The sequence below is a fragment of the Microcaecilia unicolor genome, chromosome 13 (genome assembly GCF_901765095.1).
Source record: "Microcaecilia unicolor chromosome 13, aMicUni1.1, whole genome shotgun sequence".
NCBI classification, from domain to species: Eukaryota; Metazoa; Chordata; class Amphibia; order Gymnophiona; family Siphonopidae; genus Microcaecilia; species Microcaecilia unicolor.
In genome coordinates this window covers 47,482,118-47,503,012 of record NC_044043.1, presented here as the reverse complement: position 1 = coordinate 47,503,012, position 20,895 = coordinate 47,482,118, and the positions used below count along the sequence as shown (strand labels likewise).

Below are 20,895 nucleotides of genomic sequence, written 5' to 3'. Positions count from 1 at the left end.
AAACCTACAGGCCTGAATAAAACAAAACAAAAGAAGATAAGAGGATACCATTTTTACTGGACTAACCCTAATACATTTTTGACTAGCTTTCAAAATCAATGCCTTCTTCAGGTCAGAAATAAGCAAAATATGACAATAGCATAAAACTTTATAGGAATAGATATTCTTTTAGGTTTTAAGTCTTATCAAATTACTCTTTATTAACACAATTATTGACACATCATTAATTAAAATTCACACTTTTATAGTCCATTTCAGTTGTATTTAAGATCTTCCAAAGTTCACAACACACCCTCTTAGTGTTTTAATTTTTTGTCCATAGATTCTTTGTACAAACAATTCCTTTCTTGCAGCTGCAAGAAAGGAATTGTTTGTACAAAGAATCTATGGACAAAATATTAAAACACTAAGAGGGTGTGTTGTGAACTTTGGAAGATCTTAAATACAACTGAAATGGACTATAAAAGTGTGAATTTTAAATAATGATGTGTCAATAATTGTGTTAATAAAGAGTAATTTGATAAGACTTAAAACCTAAAAGAATATCTATTCCTATAAAGTTTTATGCTATATATTTGGTGGGATAGTTACAAAGTGTTCCCTTGTGGTAGTTTATATCAAAATATGACAATATCAGAATATATAAGTAAAACATAAAAGCATTCCAAGGACAGAGTCAAAGGAAAGTAAGGGTAGGGGAGTGGGGGGGTTGGGGGAGGGGGAGAGAAGATGGATGGGTGATCAGAAGGTTACAAAGTAGCATAATTTTATTGTTTATAATGTGATAGGAAATCCAGATCTCTATCAAGGCCTGCTTTGTTGTGTGAAAATATTTCATTATCTTAACAGTTAGTATTCTGACCACAAAGTCATTGATGCAGTACTCTGATCTTATAAAGTGCTCTTCCATAGAGGTTCACCCTGGTTAGCTTTGTAGTGTTGAATGTGGTGTCTGTGTGAGTGGATTCTCGTCTTTAAAATCTGTTCCGTCTCTCCAATGTAACAACCTTCTTCACATTTTGTGCACTGAATGATATTCACAACATTTGAGAAAGGACATTAGTAGGATTCCCTTATGTTGAATGCCTTTCCAAAACGGTTAACTGTGGGGGTCCTGTGATACGTGCTTGCACAGTTTGCAGACTACTATATTAGATACATACAAACATGATGGCAGATAAGGGCCATATGGCCCATCCAGTCTGCTCATCCTCAGTAACTACTAACTCCTCCTTTTCCTAAGAGATCCCAAGTGTCTGTCCCATGCCTTCTTAAACTCTGACAGAGTCTTCATCTCCACAACCACCACCAGGAGGCCATTCCATGCATCCACCATCCTTTCCATGAAAGAGTATTTCCTCAGATTCGTCCTATGCATATTTCCTCTAAAGCCCTATCATTCCAGAGGTTTCCTTCATTTGAAAAAGGCTCACCTCCTGTACATTAACACCACTGAGGCATTTAATGTCTCTATCATATCCCCTCTCTCCCACCTCCCTTTCAGCATATACATGTTGAAGTTCATGAGCCTGTCCATATATGTTTTATGACCGAGTCCGCTGACCAATTTTCTAGCCACCCTCTGGACCGACTCCATCCTGTTTATATCTTTCTGTAAGTGCATTTTCCAGAATCTCACATAGTATTCTAAATGGGGCCTCACCAGAGACTTGTACAAGGGCACTATCACCTCTTTTATTCCTGCTGGTCATTCCTCTCCTTCTGCATGCAAGAATCCTTCTGGCTTTGAGCATCACCTTTTCTACCTGTTTGGCCACCTTAAGGTCATCAGACACAATCACCCCCAAGTCTCACTCTTCTTTCATACACAAAGCCCCCTATACTATACCGTTCCCTCGGGTTTTTGTGACCCAAGTACATGATCCTACATTTCTTAGCATTAAATCTTAGTTGCCAATTTTTGGACCATTCTTTAAGCTTCGCCAGATCCTTCCTCATGCTATTCACACCCTCCAGGGTGTCCACCCTATTACAGAGTTTGGTATCATCTGCAAAGAGACAAACCTTACCAGACAGGGATGTGTGCATTCTCTTCTTTTTGACCTTCTGTTGAGAGTTTTCTTTTCACTAATTTTTGCTTCAGATTAGGCACCTATCTAAAAGCCAGCACTGATGGAACTGGAAAAATATCTTTCAGTAATTCATCCTCCTGGGCTACTAACACAGCAATCACACTATTTTATTCAAGATGCCTGTCTTAATAGCAAGTCAATAATGGGCTGAATACAGCAGACTTTGTCTGAACCAGAGTAAAACAGGGCTCCAATGAGTCCCCTAACAGAAGTGGTCACATACCTGACATCAAAATCCCTTTTGGGAGCCATGAACCTCCCTTAAGTCACAGGTCAAGAACCTTGGGCTATAGCTGGACTCAGTGCTTACGTTGATCCCCCAAATCCAAGTAACCTTCAGGAGCTGCCTCTATCATGAGCAACAACTAGCTGTCTCTTGCTGTACATCGAGAAGAGATGTCTCAGTTCATGCCATGATAACATCAAGACTGGATTACTGTAATGCATGTTACACTGATGTGATTACACACACTGCAAAATAGTTTAGACCAAAAATAGCAGAGATATGAAAGAAAAATATTTGTTTTATTAATTTTTTTGTCATCTTAATACATGACAAATGAATTCAATGCATGTAAAACCATTTAACCTTGCACTAAAACAGCAAAAAAAACCATTAAACATGACAAAAAAAAATTTTTTAACTGAATTTTTTTTAAATGACTGCATATCCTTAAATAATATATATACATTCCTCCCTATATTTAAAACCATTTAACTGGTCAGAAATGGCTCCTGGCCAGTTAAATGGCACTTAACTGGCTATCTGGCAATATTCAGCAGAAGATAGCTGATTATCTCCTGCTGAATAAAGATGATTAGCGCTTAGCAGATAACCGGTTATATTGCACGATATAACCAGCTATCCACTAATATTCAGTGCATTGCTGGCTAAGTAGGCTTGGCAGACAAATTAGGCCACCAAAATAGCAGGCTTATCTTTGGCCGATTTCAACTTAACCGGCAAGCACTGCCCCCAAAAAAACAGATAGTCAATGCCGGTCACCGGAAATTGCCCATAATTGAATATCAGGACTCAGTGTCAACTGCAGGAGGCAGCCTAGCTATCTCTCATGGTCTGAATATCAGCCCCATTACATCTACTCTATTTAAAATGATCCATCTGAACTATCATAAATTTTATTATTATAAAATCCTAACTCAGCTCATCAAATTCCACTATAGATTAATCAACAATCAAAAGACTTGAGTACACCAAGGACTGGAAATTTGTACACCTAAGAGAGAATATTATAAATGGTGCTCAAAATTCAGTGCTGGGAAAAATACAGGCTAAGCATGATTCTATTAAGCACCCTTTACAGGATAGCTCACAGCACCGATTCCTGCACCTAACTTACACCTCCTGAAACTTGGTGTAAATGTTGGCACCCAAGTTAGGCCCGCAAAAGCAGTAACTATGCATACAACTTTTTGGAATGACCCTGACTTGCCCATGGCCATGCCTCCTTTTGAGTTACGTGCCAGTAGTTAGGCACCATGCCTTATAGTATAGAGCACAGGCAGATGCATGCCCAAATTTTAATGGGTTCCAATTAACTTCAATAATTGGTGTTTGCACCCAATTATTGATAGTTAAGTGTTCATCACTCAATTAATTTGCATACGTATGCATATCTGGGCACAAAAATATGGACGCCATATATAGTATCCAGGGGATACTAATACTTTGAAGTGGTTCAGAGGAACATTTTACACTGATGTGAGTCAACAACAACTTTCATTCCTTCATTCCTTATTTATTTATTCAGGATCCCTTTTACTAAAGGGCATTAAGACCTTAACGTGGGGTTAACACACAGAAACAGCCTGGGAGAGGGTTTGGAACTATAAGAGTAATTCTATAATCAAAGTGCCCGCATATACATGCACATTACATAGGAACCTGTCTAGAATACTGCCACTTATGTGCATATGTGCGCACATTCCTGCGTAAATGCTAGCAAGGCACTCAGGCTCTATAATACAAATACTCACTTAACCTGCATAACTCGTATTTACAAGGGGTGCCTACTCAGGAGCAGAGCATAGGTAGGATAAAGAAAGGGCTCCCAATTACCCATGTAACTTACAGAATACTGTAAGTTACACACATCTCTGTCACATTTAAGTATCCGCACTTATATCACCTTTACGGCTGGTGTAAATGCAGCTGCTTAAACGTTAGGCATGCCAATATTGGGTTACATCTGTATTCTATAAAGGAACCTGAGCACCCTGGTTCCATTATAGAATACATTCCTATCATAGATAGAAATGAGAGAAGCCACTGCTGTCCCTGGGATTGGTGGCATGAATCTTGCTACTATTTTGGTTTCTGCATTAAGGAAAAAGGGAAAGAAAGGGTAGAAAACGCACACCCTCCCTTACGTAAAAATCAAGAAGAAAGTTATGGAGAAATGTAGCATGTAGCAGATCCTAGAAAACCTCCACAATGTGCAACCCTTATTGTTTATTTTTATTTTTTCATTCATCAAAAGGACAGATTGGCATCAGAAATAGGTGAAAGCTATAAGACCTCTTATAGCATCCAGCTATTTCAGGTCAAAGCTTATGTTGTAGCATCAATCATTTGCCAGACAGTCCCTATAATTGATCTTACTGACTTTTATTCAATTTCAAAATATAAAAATACCATCAACAATGTCAAAAAAGCGACTACTTATTTGCAGTTGCTAGCACACGGTGCAGGTGGCACAGTTAAAGATAAGTCACCCGATGCTCACTTGAGATAATGGTGTTTCAGTCAATGAGAGACCTGCGTCAAGGGCTAAAAGCAAGCAGTCGCAGAATATACAAAGTTGCTAAAGAGCGACAACTGGCAAAAAAATGCGCTCCCCTTGAATGCAGGAGCATGAGTACTTATTGCCTACAAAATGGGTGGTGGTAAGTGCTCATGTGGTAATTTTTTTTAATGGCCACATTAGTGCATGCCATTAATAAACAAAAAATAGAAAAATCGACCATTTAATGGCTGTGGGAAAATTATCTAGCATTCTGTATTGGAAATGCTCAGGTTTCTTTATAGAATAGCACCTATTGCACACTCTACAGGCACCTAATTGGAGGCACCTGGTCAGAAAATTGTCCCTATACTGTCGGGCATTTTCTATCAAAAATGCGTTACTAAAGGGGTGCAAAAAGAGATGCCCGGATAGGAGAGGAGAGATCAGTAAGCTCAGCTCAGGAGAGGGACCTTGGAGTGATGGTATCTGAGGATCTCAAGGCGACAAAACAATGCGAGAAGGCAGTGGCCACGGCCAGAAGGATGCTAGGCTGCATAGAGAGGGATATAACCAGTAGAAGAAAGGAGGTGTTGATGCCCCTGTATAAGTCATTGATGAGGCCCCACTTGGAGCATTGTGTTCAGTTTTGGAGGTCGTATCTTGCTAAGGATGTAAAAAGACTGGAAGCGGTTCAAAGAAAAATGACGAAAATGGTATGTGGTTTGCATAGCAAGACGTATGAGGAAAGACTTGATGACCTGAAAATATATACCCTGCAGGGATGATATGATACAGATGTTCAAATATTTGACAGGTATTAATCCACAAACAAAACTTTTCCAGAAACAGGAAGGTGGTTGAACTAGAGGACACGAATTGAGGTTGAAGGGTGGAAGACTCAGGAATAATGTCAGAAAGTATTTTTTCACTGAGAGGGTGGTGGATACTTGGAATGCCCTACCGCGGCAGGTAGTGGAGATGAAAACCGAAATGGAATTTTAAAATGCCTGGGATAAACACATAGGAATCCTGTTTAGAAGGAATCTATCCAAAGAAGCTTAGCACAGACTAGGTGGCAACACTGGTAATTAGGAAGCAAAGCCAGTAAGCGGCAGACTTCTACGGTCTGTGCCTTGATCGTGGCTGGATAAATTTGGATGGGCCGGAATGGAGCTTATCAAGGGCTTCGATAACTTCAAAAGTTTTTGAACAAGGACAATGCAGGCAGATTTCTACTGTCTTTGCTCTGAAAATAGCAAGGACAAATCAAGTCCAGGTATGCATATGCTGTATCACCTCATACCTTATGTAATGAGTTTATCTCTTCGGGCAGACTGAATGGACCATACAGGTCCTTATCTGTCAAAATCTACTATGTTATTATGTTACTATGTAAGGGGTCATTTTATTAAGGTGCGCTGAAAAATGGCCTGAACTAGTGTAAGCACGTGTTTTGGACGCGCACAGATCCATTTTTCAGCACACCTGTAAAAATGTCCTTTTTTTAAAATTTTGACTGAAAATGGACATTTGGCAAAATGAAAACTGGTGCGCATCTATTTTGTGTATGAGACCATATCGCCACCCATTCACTTAGCGGTAAGGTTTCACACGTTAAACAGGTGGTAATAGTCTACACGTGTTAAATGCCTTTTATCACCCGGTAGCTCTGTGTGCCAGAAAAATTATTTTCTGGCGCATGTAGCAGACACGCGTAAAAAAAAAATGAAATTACTGCCCAAGCCACACGGTAGCCAAGTGGTAACTTGGAATTGGCACGCGTTTGGCGCGTGTAGGCGCTTATGCAGCTTAGTAAAAGGGCCCCAAAGAGACTTATTTTTCTTCATAGTTGGGAATACTCATAACTGCCAACAAAATGTGGGTGGCCTGCTGCATGAATTAATTGAAAAATAATGCACCAAAAATGCACCAAAGGACAAAAGAAAATGCAAAAGCAAAAATAACTAAGACAGGGCTCATAAAATAGAAATGGCCTGTGCTTTTAAAGCTAATTAAAATGACACTGTCTACATTAAATAAATAAAACTGTTCGGCCTTAATGGCTGACATTTCATACTTCATTAAAAGAAAGTTAGAACAAGAACCAAATAAATTTAATATACTCTGGTTTACCACAAAGTTGTTTAAGACTCTTTAGAGTTATTTTATTTAAATTTTTAACTACAACATGGCAGTTCAACTCAATAATTCATTCTATCAATGCACTCTTTTCCTAATTATAGTAAAATCAAACCTTATCTGCATATCACTGGTTTTAAAATAACATAAAAATTGGCAGAAATAATACTTTATTGAAAGATATCCATGTTAATAAAATGGTTTGGGCCATTGTTTTGAGTACAATATATTAATGGTTAAACTACCCTTTGATTCAGTTTATGTGGCTAGCACTGGGTAACAGCAACATAAACATGCTATTACATTATTATCCATCAAGTTTTATAGGTTTTCTCCAATCCAACTAGTGTAGCTACAGATATTTCAAGGACTAGTGAAATCTTCAATGACATTTGGCAACATACAATGACATGGGAAAACATGTAATATTGTCTATATTTTATGCTTTATGTTTTACTCATGTTACTTGACAGTTATATTTTAGTCACAGTCCTCAGTTTCTGCAGATCCTAACCTTAATTTGCCACAGGAAACTGGGGACTGTGACTGAAATATTTTATGGTTACTCCTTACTCATGTTGCTTGACAATTACATTTTAGTCATAGTTCAAATTTCCTGTGGCAAACCAAGGTTAGGGTCTTCAGTGAAAGAAAATTCTGTAAAAAAATGTTTCTGATATTCTGCGGCTTACATTTGAACTATTTTGCATCTTAAGGTGGTCACTTTAGAAATGTTAGACAGCTAATACACATGTGAACAGCAGGAATTTACACATGTAAATGGCACACACTTGTAAATGGCAATTTTACAATGCTGCTATTTATACATGTAAATTCCAAGGGATGCATGCATAGATTCAAAGGGGGCATGTTCTGGGTGTAGATTGGGAGGTCCAAGAAAGTACGTGTAGGTATCACATGCTTGGTTGGACCTGGAGTTTCCACTGGTGATTGATGTGGCAACTGTGCTTACCTCAGCCCAACATGAGCAGCTTTCCTCCTTTTGCCATGCAAACCATGTGGAGGGAGGGAACAAGAATAATTCATGTCCACAGAATAATTCAGTCTCTGAAGGAGACTGACTACAAAACTGTGAACCTTGGTAACGATGACCTTTTGTGTTTCCTAATTGTAATTTTAGTTCTCACTGCACTGCTAATTTCCACACAAGTTCAATTAAGACTAGAAGGCAATTCTTCTGTAGCTCACTAACAAGAGATGCTATTTCATTTTCTAAAATGATTTATTTCTGTTTACCAACATAAAAAACAGCATCAATGGATTTGATCTACTGAAATTCAGACAGAGAAAATTTTCTGATAGAAACCATTTTAGTCTTCAATTTCAACTTTCTATGTTTATAGACTGAAATTCCAAAATGTTTGTTGCAGTGTTTAATAACTTTGGCAAATAATAGTAACCAAATCTTATGTTAAAACCACAGATCGCAGGCAGATTGAGTATCTCAGGAAAGCAAATAAGCCCATTTTTCTTTGTTTTAGGTCAATATCCATTCAAAATAAAATTAATTAACTGCTTCATTACATGAGGCATTGCCATCATTGCCCCTTTTCAGCTATGTAGTGTTGCTTTCACGAAGTCAACATATCTGAAATTGGGTGCAGAAAGCTCTGCGAGTATGCTCTTGCCATGGGGGTCAACTCAAGATGAGGACAACAGCCAAAAATAGCTTGTCCACATCTCATTCACCACATTTGCTCATTCTCAAAAACACTTAAACAAAAATCAGTAAGTAAAACAGAAAAATATTTCATTCCTGGTGGAAAAATACACTGCTATAATTAGAAGAAAATTTATAAAATCTTGACTTTTGAATTACAGGTGAGGAGGGTTTATTGTACAGCTGACAGTGGAGGTTTTCAGTAGGGTGATTTTATTTTGGGGGGATGGATTAGGTGGATCTTATGTGATCAAGTTGAAATAAAAAACAATAAAGTTAAAGAGAATGATTTCCAGGTGCAAGAGAAGAAATCATGCATGCAGAAACTGAACAATCAAATTTCAGTTCCTTTGAACCCTTTGCTTAACCCTTATTGCCTTATGATCAATAAGGTACACTGAACACCAACAATCCCTTTGTAAGCATGTACCTGGCTTTTCTACTCCATTTTCTACTCTGAATCTCCTGAAATATAAAAATATATGAAAATAAGGTCTCTTTCTACTGATTTGTTTTAGTCCTAGGGATTCATTGGGCTGTTGATTTGTGCTGTGAGATTAAAAAATGAAAGGTACATATTTAAGACAGAAGTCATTTGCATGTAGAACATGTGTAAACTGCATGTGGTAGAAAAGCGTAAGAAAAACAAAAAAATTAATATAAAAGTGCAAATGAAAAGATAAATAGGCTGTGATTAGGGTGAGGAATGGCATGCATGCTGAATAGCAAGACTGTTCCAAAGTAACATAGAAACATAAACAAATGTAGGCAGATAAAGATCATATGGCCTATCCAGTCTGCCCATCCATGCTATCTACTCTTCCTATCACGCCCTTAGAGAGCCTATGTACTTGTCCCAAGCTCGCTTGATTGAATTCAGATACTATTTTTGTCTCCATCACTTCCAGCGGGAGGCTGTTCCATGAATTCACCACACTTTCCGTGAAGAAGAATTTCCTCAGGTTACTTCTGAGTCTATCCCATTTCACCTTCATCATATGCCCCCTCATTCCAGAGCTTCTTTTCAATTGAAAGAGATTTGCCTCCTGTGCACTTATGCCACACAGATATTTAAATGTCTCTATCATATCTCCTCTCTCCTGCCTTTCTTCCAAAGTATACATATATTGAGATCTTTCAGTCTTCCCCATTCGCTATATGACAAAGACCACTGACCATTTTAGTAGCCGCCCTCTGGTCCGACTCCATCCCTTTATACCTTTTTGAAGGTGCGGTCTCCAGAACTGTTCACAATATTCTAAATGAGGTCTCACCAGTCTTATACAGGGGCATTATCACTTCCTTTTTTCCTGCTGGCCATTCCTCTCCCTATGCACCCAAGCATCCTTCTAGCTTTCACCGTTGCCTTTTCTACCTATTTGGCCACCTTAAGATCGTCACATATGATCATACCCAAGTCCCACTCATCTTTCATGCACAAACGTTCTTCACTGCCTAAACTGTACCGTTCCCTCTGGGTTTTGCAGCCCAAATTCATGACCCTGCATTTGTTAGCATTAAATCTAAGCTGCCAAATTCCAGACCATTCCTTTAGCTTTGCTAAGTCCTTCCTCATGTTATCCACACCATCAGGGGTGTCTACCCTATTGCAGATTTTGGTATTTCAAAGATTTGGGGCTTGGACCCTTTGCAATAGAGATTCTGTTAATTAAATTCCAGAATCATAATCACCCCCTGCCTCCTAGCAGCCTCTGTAGTAGGGATATATATAGAATACTAATGTAACTTGGTAACAGCATGCCTTACATTTATTTGCTTGCAGTTACACCAGCCATATACTTGGCATAACTGTAAGCGCCTAAATATGGCGGAGACATGCATAACATATTCTGCTATGCATGTAAATGGGAACCCTGCCTATATGTATGTCCCCTTTATTTACACATTATCCTCCAGATTCGATATATGGTGCCCAGATTTGGGAACGATCCCGAGATATGCACATAACTTAATTGGCTAACAAGCAATAATTGGTTGCAAACAACCAATTATTAATGTTAATTGACACCAATTAGGATTTGTGTATGAATTTTGGCAGCGCACTATAATGCTTGGTGCCCAAATCCCATAGTGTGCAACTCATATGGGGACATAGCCATGGGACAGGCATAGGCATCAGGGGCATTCCAAAAGGTTGCGCGCATTATTACAGAATAATGAGTCAATGCACCCAACTTGGGCACAGGCATTTACATTACGTTGCAACACGTGTAAGTTTGCCACCCAAAGCCAGGGAATGGGAATCGGTGCTAAGCACAATTCTACAAAGGTCATGCACCCTTTACAGAAACACACTTAACGCAAATCTTTTCCAGCACCCGTTTATAGAAACTGTTTCTAAGCTACTTATGCCTGCCCCTTACAGAATAGCATTTAGGCAATCTGTTGGCACTTTCATGGGTAAGTGTACATTAGTGTGCGAAGGAGGTTTCTTTTGGCAAATGATGGGAAAGAACCAGGCACTGCCGTGGCCTGTGGCGTTAGACTACAATGTTTACGCACAGCCAGCAATGGGTACACAGCAGCTTGACACATAACAGTTACAAGTTTGGGGTAACTACTGCTGCAGAAAGAGTTGTGTGGAAAATTATCAAGTTGATGCAAATGGTAGGCTTGCATGTGAGCAGCCTTGCTATAAGGAAACAACGTGTATACAGCTTGTCTCCTGGCTTGGGCGGCCGGGAGGCCTAGAACGTCATTTTGTAAATGTGGTAAGTGCCTCCTTCAATGGGAAACAATGTGTATACAGCTTGTCTCCTGGCTTCGGCGGCCGGGAGGCCTAGAACGTCATTTTGTAAATGTGGTAGGTGCCTCCTTCAACGGGAGACACCAAGTGACGTCGGGTGCTTGGAAAACAGCACAGGGGGCCACAGGGGCTTGGTACGACTTGGCCTGTGGCCCAGAATATGCAACTATGTGTAGAAGCTGTGTACCCGGGTAGAAATGCATGCTGGCATAATGATTAGTAGAAGATGTAATGTAATTTGTTTAAGTTGTAACAATTTTGATGTTCCTGGCTGCGGCCAAAATAAATCCAATTCTATCGAAGATACGGCTTGTAGTGTGGTATTGAAGGGGGCAGGGGTTGATACGTGCCGAATGCCCGAGTTGAGATATCTTCGTTTTCCTCACATGGCTCGAGGCGTGGTGTCGTTTGGCAGCATGGTTCCTTTGAGACACACAGGGTGTGCAAGGTTTTGTCCTTCCCAGAGCCTTAACCAGATGACACAGAATATGTTATGCACATCCCTGCCAAATTTAGGCACCAGGTCCATGGCTGGTGTAACTGCAAGTGAATAAATATAAGGTGCACCATTACCAAGTGACATCAGTATTCTAGAACAGAATCTGAGCTCCCAGGTGCAGTTATAGAATATGATCTCATCATGCAGTCATCGGGACAGCTATAGAACTGCCCCCATAGTTAGTAAATTGGCCCCACTGAGAATAATATGGCCCAAGGTATTCAATATATCTTAAATTGAATGAACGGCATCAGTGTACATTAGCTGAACAATCCACAAATATAGCATTTTACAACTGCTACCATATTGTACATTTCATAGTATTCACCCTACAGAAGCCAAGAAGGATTTGGGTAAGTTGAGCTCATTGTGATTGTTCAGACCATCACATTACATCTATCCTACATTATCCGTGAAGTTCAATGTAGCTTACACTGTGTAAAAAGCTAAATAAGTACAACAGAATAACGGAAGGACAAAAAGAAACACAGTGTCACAATATAAATACAAAAACCTCCTAAATAAACAAGATTTCAGCACCTTTCGAAACAGTCCATAAGAACCCAGAACCTGATTTTAGATGGCAGAGTATTCCACCAGTGTGATGCCAAATAATAAAAACTGGTTACTGGAAACAAGAGAGTGAGGAAGTTCCTAGACTGAGGATTAGAGTTCCTCTCAGACAGTTGAATAAGTCCCTGCATATAGCTACGTGCAATTCCATAAATTATTTGAAAAACAAACATACATAACATGCCAAGTGCATTTATTTTGAGATACTTACCTGTAAAATGTTTGTGTCTAAGAAATAAAAACATACATCTTGTGTTATAGCATTTCAAAACTCCACTTTGACCGTAAAATATTTATTTATTATATTTTATGGCTTGCATCATCAAGCACATTTGATGCAAGGTACCATAAAATGTTAAAATCTAGTCAAGACATTTTAAAACAAACAAAATAAATATTGATACAGTATTGTAGTTTTCATGTTAGTGTTCTTAAGAGAAACCTAATTTAAAATCTAAGTACAAACTTCTCCCTGTAATGTTGAAGCAGATCACTTGTAACCTGCAAAAAATGTTTTCAGAGCACAGTTCACAAAACTTTTGCTATCAGTATACTATTTCTGGCTTCAAATGTCCTATAAATAGTCTCATATCCTATTGTTAAGCTCGGCTATTTCTGGTACTTTAAGAAAAAATTAAAACAACTAAAAAACAACTACTTCACACATAACAATGGCCTGGGATATTTTTGGAAATATTTCAGTTTCCTCAAATTCACCTACTGTACTATTAGGGCTCTTGTATTTTAATGAATTCCCATAGGGTTAAGAGTCAGAAGCTTAGAAAGAGAAACTCAAAAACAAAGAATCAATTTCTTTTCAAAGTCACAGATTAAGACAGAAAGTCCCAGGTTCAAGACCCAGATTAGAGATGAGATACACAGAACTCCAATGTTGTTCCTTTCAAATGCTGGAAAATACCAGCTCTCACAACGAGAAACAAATAGTGATTGATTCCCAACACTAACAGCATGCAAATTATATGCATGTTGTTAGTGATGGGCATTGGTCAGTAAAGGGGTCTGAATGTTCCTGGGTCATGCCCACAAGATCTGTGCACATGCCCATTGAATGGTGGGGCTCCCAATGCACTTAATTTCCTAGTAGTTCAGTGGACCCCTCCCAACCCCCCAATCTATAAAAAATCCCTGGAAGTCTGGTAGACCCCTCCTGACCCCAACCCCCCAAAAATAGCCTAGTGGTCCAGCCCTCTTCAAAATGGTGGCACCCGCCCCTGTCCAGTGCATCCTATGACTGAGGGGAAGCTGTCTATGGCGTAGAACTGAGCCAGCAGTTGTTCTGAAATGACTGCGCAGAAGTGCAGAACGTAATATAGTCTGAGGTATGGGTGAGGAAGGCATCGAGGAACTGAGCAAGGCAGCTGGAGATAGTGGACTGGGTGAGGACTGCATTGATTGCTAGCACTGATTGGAAGGTGTGGTGGCCAGAAAGGCGAGGGAGGCAGTAACCTTCAGGTGGACTGGCACAGGATTATTTCTGTGTGTCCTGGGCTGGAGGAGGGATTATAATTGGTCCAGGAAGTGGGTGCAGGGCCTGAAAATTCTCCGATAGGGATATCTCCTCTGGGGCCTTCCCGCCAAACTCACATCCACCTTCAGCAAGACGTGAGCAGCATTCAGCACATCCATAACTTCTGTGGTGTCCCACCACCAAAGGTGAAACCCACTGACCCCAGAAACACCACTGTGCACACCCCCACCTACTGCAGTTTGTTAGACTGAGCACCAGCACACAGTCATGAGACACACACTAGCTGCCCAAAACACTCACTCTACTACTACTACTACTACTACTTAACATTTCTAGAGCGCTACTAGGGTTACGCAGCGCTGTACAATTTAACAAAGAGAGACAGTCCCTGCTCAAAGAGCTTACAATCTAATAGACAATACCACCCCCAATAGTCCTGACACATAACTGCAGCACTATGAACTCACTCTTCCACCACCAGCAAACACTTGTCACACACACAGCAGCAGCAGCACAAAGCGCTTTCTCTCCAATGAACAGCACACAAGCCCTCACACAAACAGCAGCAGCACAAAGCACTCTCTCTCACACAAACAGCAGCAGCATAGTGCACAGTGACAAACTGGGAGTGGACAAATAAAGAAACAAAGAGAGACAGGAGACAGGCAGGTAGACAGGTATGGAGCTTTGTAGAGGTGTGGAGGTTTGGGGGCAGTGAAGGTTTAGTGGGGGAAGGAGGTGAGATACAGAAGAAGGGATGGGTATGGCTGGGGAGGCTAGCAGGTGTAGACAAGGACTTGAGAAGGTGAGACACAGAGGAGACAAGTCAAGAAATATAAGGGTCAAAAGGTTCAGACTGGGGCAAACACACAAATATAACAAAACACTCAGCAACTCTCCACTGTTTCACACAAGGACCACTTCCACCTCTCCACTCTCCAACTCAGTAACATCACAAATAGGTCTAAAGACAGGTTTGGCCTTACTCTAGGCACTTTTAAAGCAGGTCTAAATCTGGGAGATTGTCTTTCTGCCCCCAGGAAGTCATTTTGCTATCCGTTATGGGCAGAAAACCTTCATCACATAACACCGCCCATGTCACATCCACGAAATGCCCCCTCTGGAAAAATTTCTTTTAAGCGATTAGCAGACTTGAATGAATTTTTTTTGTTTGATTATACACTTTAGATGTTTTTCTGCAAGAAAAATGTATATCTGCCAGTTATGCAATTTTTTGGATGGTTTTCTGTTTCGAAAATGAGCCCCATAATTATCTTCTTTAGACCACAAAACTCAGGGGCATAAGCAAGGAAAAAAACAAAATATTATCTAATAAGGCTTAACACATTACCCCCTCCAATTTCTATATCCCCAACATACACAAATGATCTTCTTCAGATCTAGGATGGATCCTAATTGCTCAGGAACAAAAAAAAACAAAAAAAAAATCATATTTAGTCCCAGCATATCTACCATACATATACTAAAAGAAAAGAAGCTCCAAGACCCTGACCACCTTCAATGTCTCCCTAAGCTGCTTTAAGTGAAACTGGCAAACAGAAGAAAAATTTTAAATTTCCATTAAATATGTCTTTAAAAAAATAGGGGTAACACCCCTGGAGGCTTTAAAAAGTTTAAAAGCCGAAGGTTCAATTGTCTATTAAAATTCTCAGTCTGCTCAATTTTTCTGTGTATTGCCATCTTATCCGCTACAACTGTAGCTTCAAATTCTTGAAAGGTCCTTACTTCATCCTGAATCTGTTTCATTGGTTAGTAAAGCCTTGTTTAACATTTTCCAGAGATCTTGTCAGTTCTTCCACCTTATTAACCAAAACAGTTACCTCTCCTGTTGACCTGACTACTGTGGAGTCCAATTTCTGGAGTGTCTTCCAGATCAAATCCAATGTTACCTCCTTGGAAGTTTGCAGCTCTGCTTCTGTTCCAGCCATCTCAAGCTGGTCTGCACTTCCAGCCTTCTGAGTGTCCTCCCTAGAAGCAAACATCGCTGCCTCTTTGGAAGCGTGAGCTCCTTCGCTCAGCACTGATATGGTCGCCAAACATGGAAGAATCTTGAGACATGAAGACGATAAAGATGTCTCATACTCCAGTGAGACATTCGCTCCTTCTGTCTGTCTCACAACAGAGCCAGCTTTTCCGGTTAACAGTGAGGGTCCTATGCCAAAGCAGTCCAAGGTTTGCTGGACCAAGGGCACTGCAGAGGAAGCAGGCTTCACTGACCCTTTACGCTTTTCTGTTCTGTTTTTCCACTTTAGAAAACAATGGAAAAACAGAACAGATGAAAAACGACACTTCAAACACCTCTTCACATCAAGTGCATGTCGTCATAATGCCAAGATAATTTTTTTACAACTATTTATTAGGTAACAAACAAAAACATACTATTAACATTCTCAGTTCCATTCTAATTGCCATTATACATGGATGACTATAAATTGTTACCTTTTTGTGTCTAGCATTCATTTCCATATTGCAATATTCAATCCTAATTTACTTTGTTATGTATGCTATCCCGCATCATTTTTTCTACTGTTAATTACAATAAGGTGTTTGCCTTCCCTACCCTATTCAACTGTCAACCAATAGGAAATTTCACAGGAGCAGGGAGAGATACAGACTGGAAGGCTGTGTTGTAAATTTAAATAATGGTATATTATAGCTTGTTAAATATTCATGACTAGCAATGCATAGACATGAAATCCTTATTTATTATGAGAAAGAATACCCCCAAGTTAATTAACACATGCATTTAAGCTTATTTTACCTCAAAAAGGCACAGCCAATAAGTACTGTGGGCCTGCTATTCAGCTTACATTGGTCAGCGATTCTTACAGCACTGACCACTGTGGGCAGAATCAGACCCAGATATTCAATGCAGGGCCTAATCCAGGCACTAGCACTGAATATCCAGATCATGCATGGCTGCTGGCAGTTATCTGGTGCCACCCAATATTCAGACTGGCACCCAGATAACTCCATGGGGCTCATTTTCAAAGCATTTAGACTCACAAAGTTCCATAGGTTACTTACTATAGAACTTTGTAAGTAAGTGCTTTGAAAATACACCTCTATATAAAGTTAGGACAGTCTTTTTGTTGTCCTAACTTTATTTGGGCGCTTATTGGGTTAGCTGATTTAACCCGGCAGAAAGATTTCAAATCCTTTTAAATAGTAGGACCTGTGATTGAAAGCTCCTTTGAGCAGGGACCGTCCTTCTTTGTTAATTTGTACAGCGCTGCGTAACCCTAGTAGTGCTCTAGAAATGTTAAGTAGTAGTAGTAGTAGTATTTTTATTGGTAGAATAAGCTTGATTTCCAACCTGAGAGTAAACAATGTTGTTTCTGTGTTAGTTCACTTGTTTATACAGAAGGAAGGGTCAAGAAACAAGTGGATATCACCTACAGTTTACTTGGGAACCTTTCAGGCTTATTTTCGAAAGAGAAAGACACCCATATTTCGACCCAAATCGGGAGATGGGCGGCTTTCTCCCGTGGGCGCCCAAATCGGTATAATCGAAAGCTGATTTTGGGTACCTCCAACTGCAGTCTGTCGCGGGAACGAACAAAGTTGACGGGAGCGTGTCGGAGGCATGGTGAAGGCGGGACTGGGGCGTGTTTATCGGCTGAGGAGAGATGGGCGCTCGGCCAATAATGGAAAAAAGAAGGGCGGCAGAAGCGAGAATTTGGGCCGATTTTTTTGGACCCTTTTTTTCACGAACAAGTCCACAAAAAGTGCCCCAGCTGCCCACCCGAGGGAATCGGGGATGACCTCCTCTGACTCCCCCAGTGGTCACTAACCCCCTCCCACCAAAAAAAAAGAACTTTAAAACCTTTTTTTTTCCAGCCTGTATGCCAGTCTCAAATGTCATACCTAGCTCCATCACAGCAATATGCAGGTCCCTGGAGCAGTTGTTAGTGGGTGCAGTGCACTTCAGGCAGGTGGACCCAGGCCCATCCCCCCCCTACCTGTTACACTTGTGGTGGTAAATGGGAGCCCTCCAACCCCCCCCCCCCCAAACCCACTGTACCCACATCTAGGTGCCCCCCTTCACCCATAAGTGCTATGGTAATGGTGTAGAGTTGTGGGGAGTGGATTTTGGGGGAGATTTGGGGGGGCTCAGCACCCAAGATAAGGGAGCTATGGACTTGGGAGGTATTTTAATTTTTTATTGTACTTTTTACAAGTGCCCCCTAGGGTGCCCGGTTGGTGTCCTGGCATGTGAGGGGGGACCAGTGCACTACAAATCCTGGCCCCTCCCACGACCAAATGCCTTGGATGTGTTCGTTTTTGAGCTGGGCACCTTCGGTTTCCATTATCGCTGAAAACCGAAACCGCCCAGCTCAAATCCGATGCATTTACCCGGCACCAACCGTATTATCGAAACAAAAGATGGACGCCCATCTTTTTAGAAAATACGGTCTGTCCCGCCCTTCGTGTACCCATTCTCAGAGATAGTCACCCATGGAGATGGGCGTTCGCGTTTGATTATGCCCCTCTTTATGTCTACGGAGTGAAGTCAGAAATTAAGTCAGCCTGTAAACACACTGGAACAATGTCTGCACTACACACACTCGGTACATATTAGTGTCAAGTTTTAATAAGTTTGAGGAAGATATCATTTGAGAAGAAGCGGCTAAAACAGCACCCTTGCCCACCTTTTTCCATTCAAAACCCAAAAACAATGAAAATGACCACACATGCTCAATAATGTTAACATGATTCAGAACACTGATAGGCCCAGCAGCTACACTGTCAAGGAAATATAAGATGAAGATGTTTGAATGGCTGTATACCACTTTAGGGGTTGGTAAGGCAATCTAAAATAATTTTAAATACTTAGATTGTGATTCCACTAGGGACAGAGAAAGTACCTGCTTATAATAAATGTAAACTGCTTTGGTTATACCTCAGAAAGGCAGTATATCAAATCCATGACCTTTACATAAATAAGTTCTCCACTATCCACCACACATGAACATTCATGATACCAACTGTGTATAATCATGGAACACATTACCTGTCCTTCTGCAACCATTTCTGTATCAATGATGGTGACAATGCCTGGAACTAGGGGGCTGCGTCTAGCATTGGTATGTGATACAGCATCCTCATCTGTCGCTCCCGGAGGCACAGTCCCCGTCAGCTGTGTTACTACTTTTCCAACCATAGTAAGTCCAGTTTTCAGAGTCTGTGGTACAGATAAACACCCAAAAAAAAGTAATGTATTTATTTTCTTATTCCACACTGTCATTTTCAATCTCTACATTAAAATTATAATCACCTATAATACACCTTTTGCAGTTGTCATCTCCTTCACTGTACAACATTGAATCTTCATTTCTCTTTTGCCACTAGATTTTGGGTATGGCTAATATCAAATTATGTGCAAAGATATTTTCTACTGATAATATTCTGCTGTACAAGAGCTGCACAGATGCAATAATTATTTCATGACTTAACTTTTTGCACTCTCCAGTCTGTTTTTGTGCTATTCCAGTTTCTGTGCCACCATGGTATAATATTTCTGTCATACAAATCATTCTCCTATACATGAGAACTAAGGTGCTCATTTTTAAAAGAGAAAACGTCTCAAAAGCATCACAAAGTGGCAGATGGACGTTTTTCTGCCAAAACATCTAAATAGCAATTTTTAATTGGGATATTTTTTTACTGACAGCATCCGAATAGTAAGGGGGTATGTTGGAAGCATGTTTTGGGCAGGACTTGGGTTGGCGTACAATCTGGACATTTTTCTGCAATAATGGAACTGAAAAAAAGGTCCAGGCCAGAAAAGAGTATGTTCTTATCTAGACCTATTTCAGTCATGACTAAAAAAGGTGCCCCAACTGACTACTGGAGGGATGAAGGCATGACTCCCCCCCTTTAATCCCCCAGTGGTCACTGACCCCCTCCCACATCCTAAAGGTGTGACAGTGGATACCAAGCTCTATGACAGCTACAGATATTATGGCTGTTCCTAAGAAAGCAACAACCAAGTGGATGGAGTGGACAGTGAGCAATGAGACCCAGGTTCAATTCCCACTTTAACTCTTTAATTTCAGTACAAATATATGAGACCTCCTGGAACACAGAAATACCATCTGTACTAAAATATATAATTGACCTGTAAGCCTGAGGGCTATTGCAGTGGTGGACCTTTAGGTATAGTAGGTCTTCTTTGTTCCTGAAGTGTTCACCATACAATATGAAGGGGTTTAAGTGGGATTTGTACCTGGGTCCATATATGTGAATTTCACATCACTGACCACACTAGGCTACCCCTCTGCACTGCTGGGATGTCTGTGTGGCCAGTTTACTATGAATGAAACGTCAATGTAACGCCAATTTTTAAAAAAGGTTCCAGAGGAGATCCATGAAATTATAGATCGGTGAGTCTGACGTCGGTGCCGGGCAAAATGGTAGAGACTATTATTAAGAACAAAATTACAGAGAATATTCAAAAGCGTGGATTAATGAGACATTGTCAACATGGATTTAGTAAAGGGAAATCTTGCCTCACCAATCTACTACGTTTCTTTGAAGGGGTGAACAAACGTGGATAAAGGGGAGCTGGTTGATATTGTGTATCTGGATTTTCAGAAGGCGTCTGACAAAGTACCTCATGAAAGACTCCAGAGGAAATTGGAGAGTCATGGGATAGGGGGTTCCCCAGGGGTCTGTGCTGGGACCGCTGCTTTTTAACATATTTATAAATGACCTAGAGATGGGAGTAACTAGTGAGGTAATTAAATTTGCTAATGACACAAAGTTATTCAAAGTAGTTAAATCGTGGAAGGATTGTGAAAAATTACAAGAGGACCTTACGAGACTGGGCATCTAAATGACAGATGACGTTTAATGTGAGCAAGTGCAAAGTGATGCCTGTGGG

The 20,895-nt window shown here is 40.4% G+C and overlaps 1 protein-coding gene across 2 annotated transcripts in view; it reads right to left on the bottom strand.

Moving 5' to 3' along the window:
- BCAS3 (BCAS3 microtubule associated cell migration factor) overlaps window positions 1-20,895 on the bottom strand; it is a 1,139,946-nt gene that overhangs the window by 747,444 nt on the left and 371,607 nt on the right. For both annotated transcript variants that reach the window (XM_030222408.1, XM_030222409.1), the window contains exon 12: window positions 19,024-19,194. In XM_030222408.1, coding sequence (XP_030078268.1) covers window positions 19,024-19,194 — 171 coding nt within the window. The remainder of the gene's footprint in view (window positions 1-19,023; window positions 19,195-20,895) is intronic.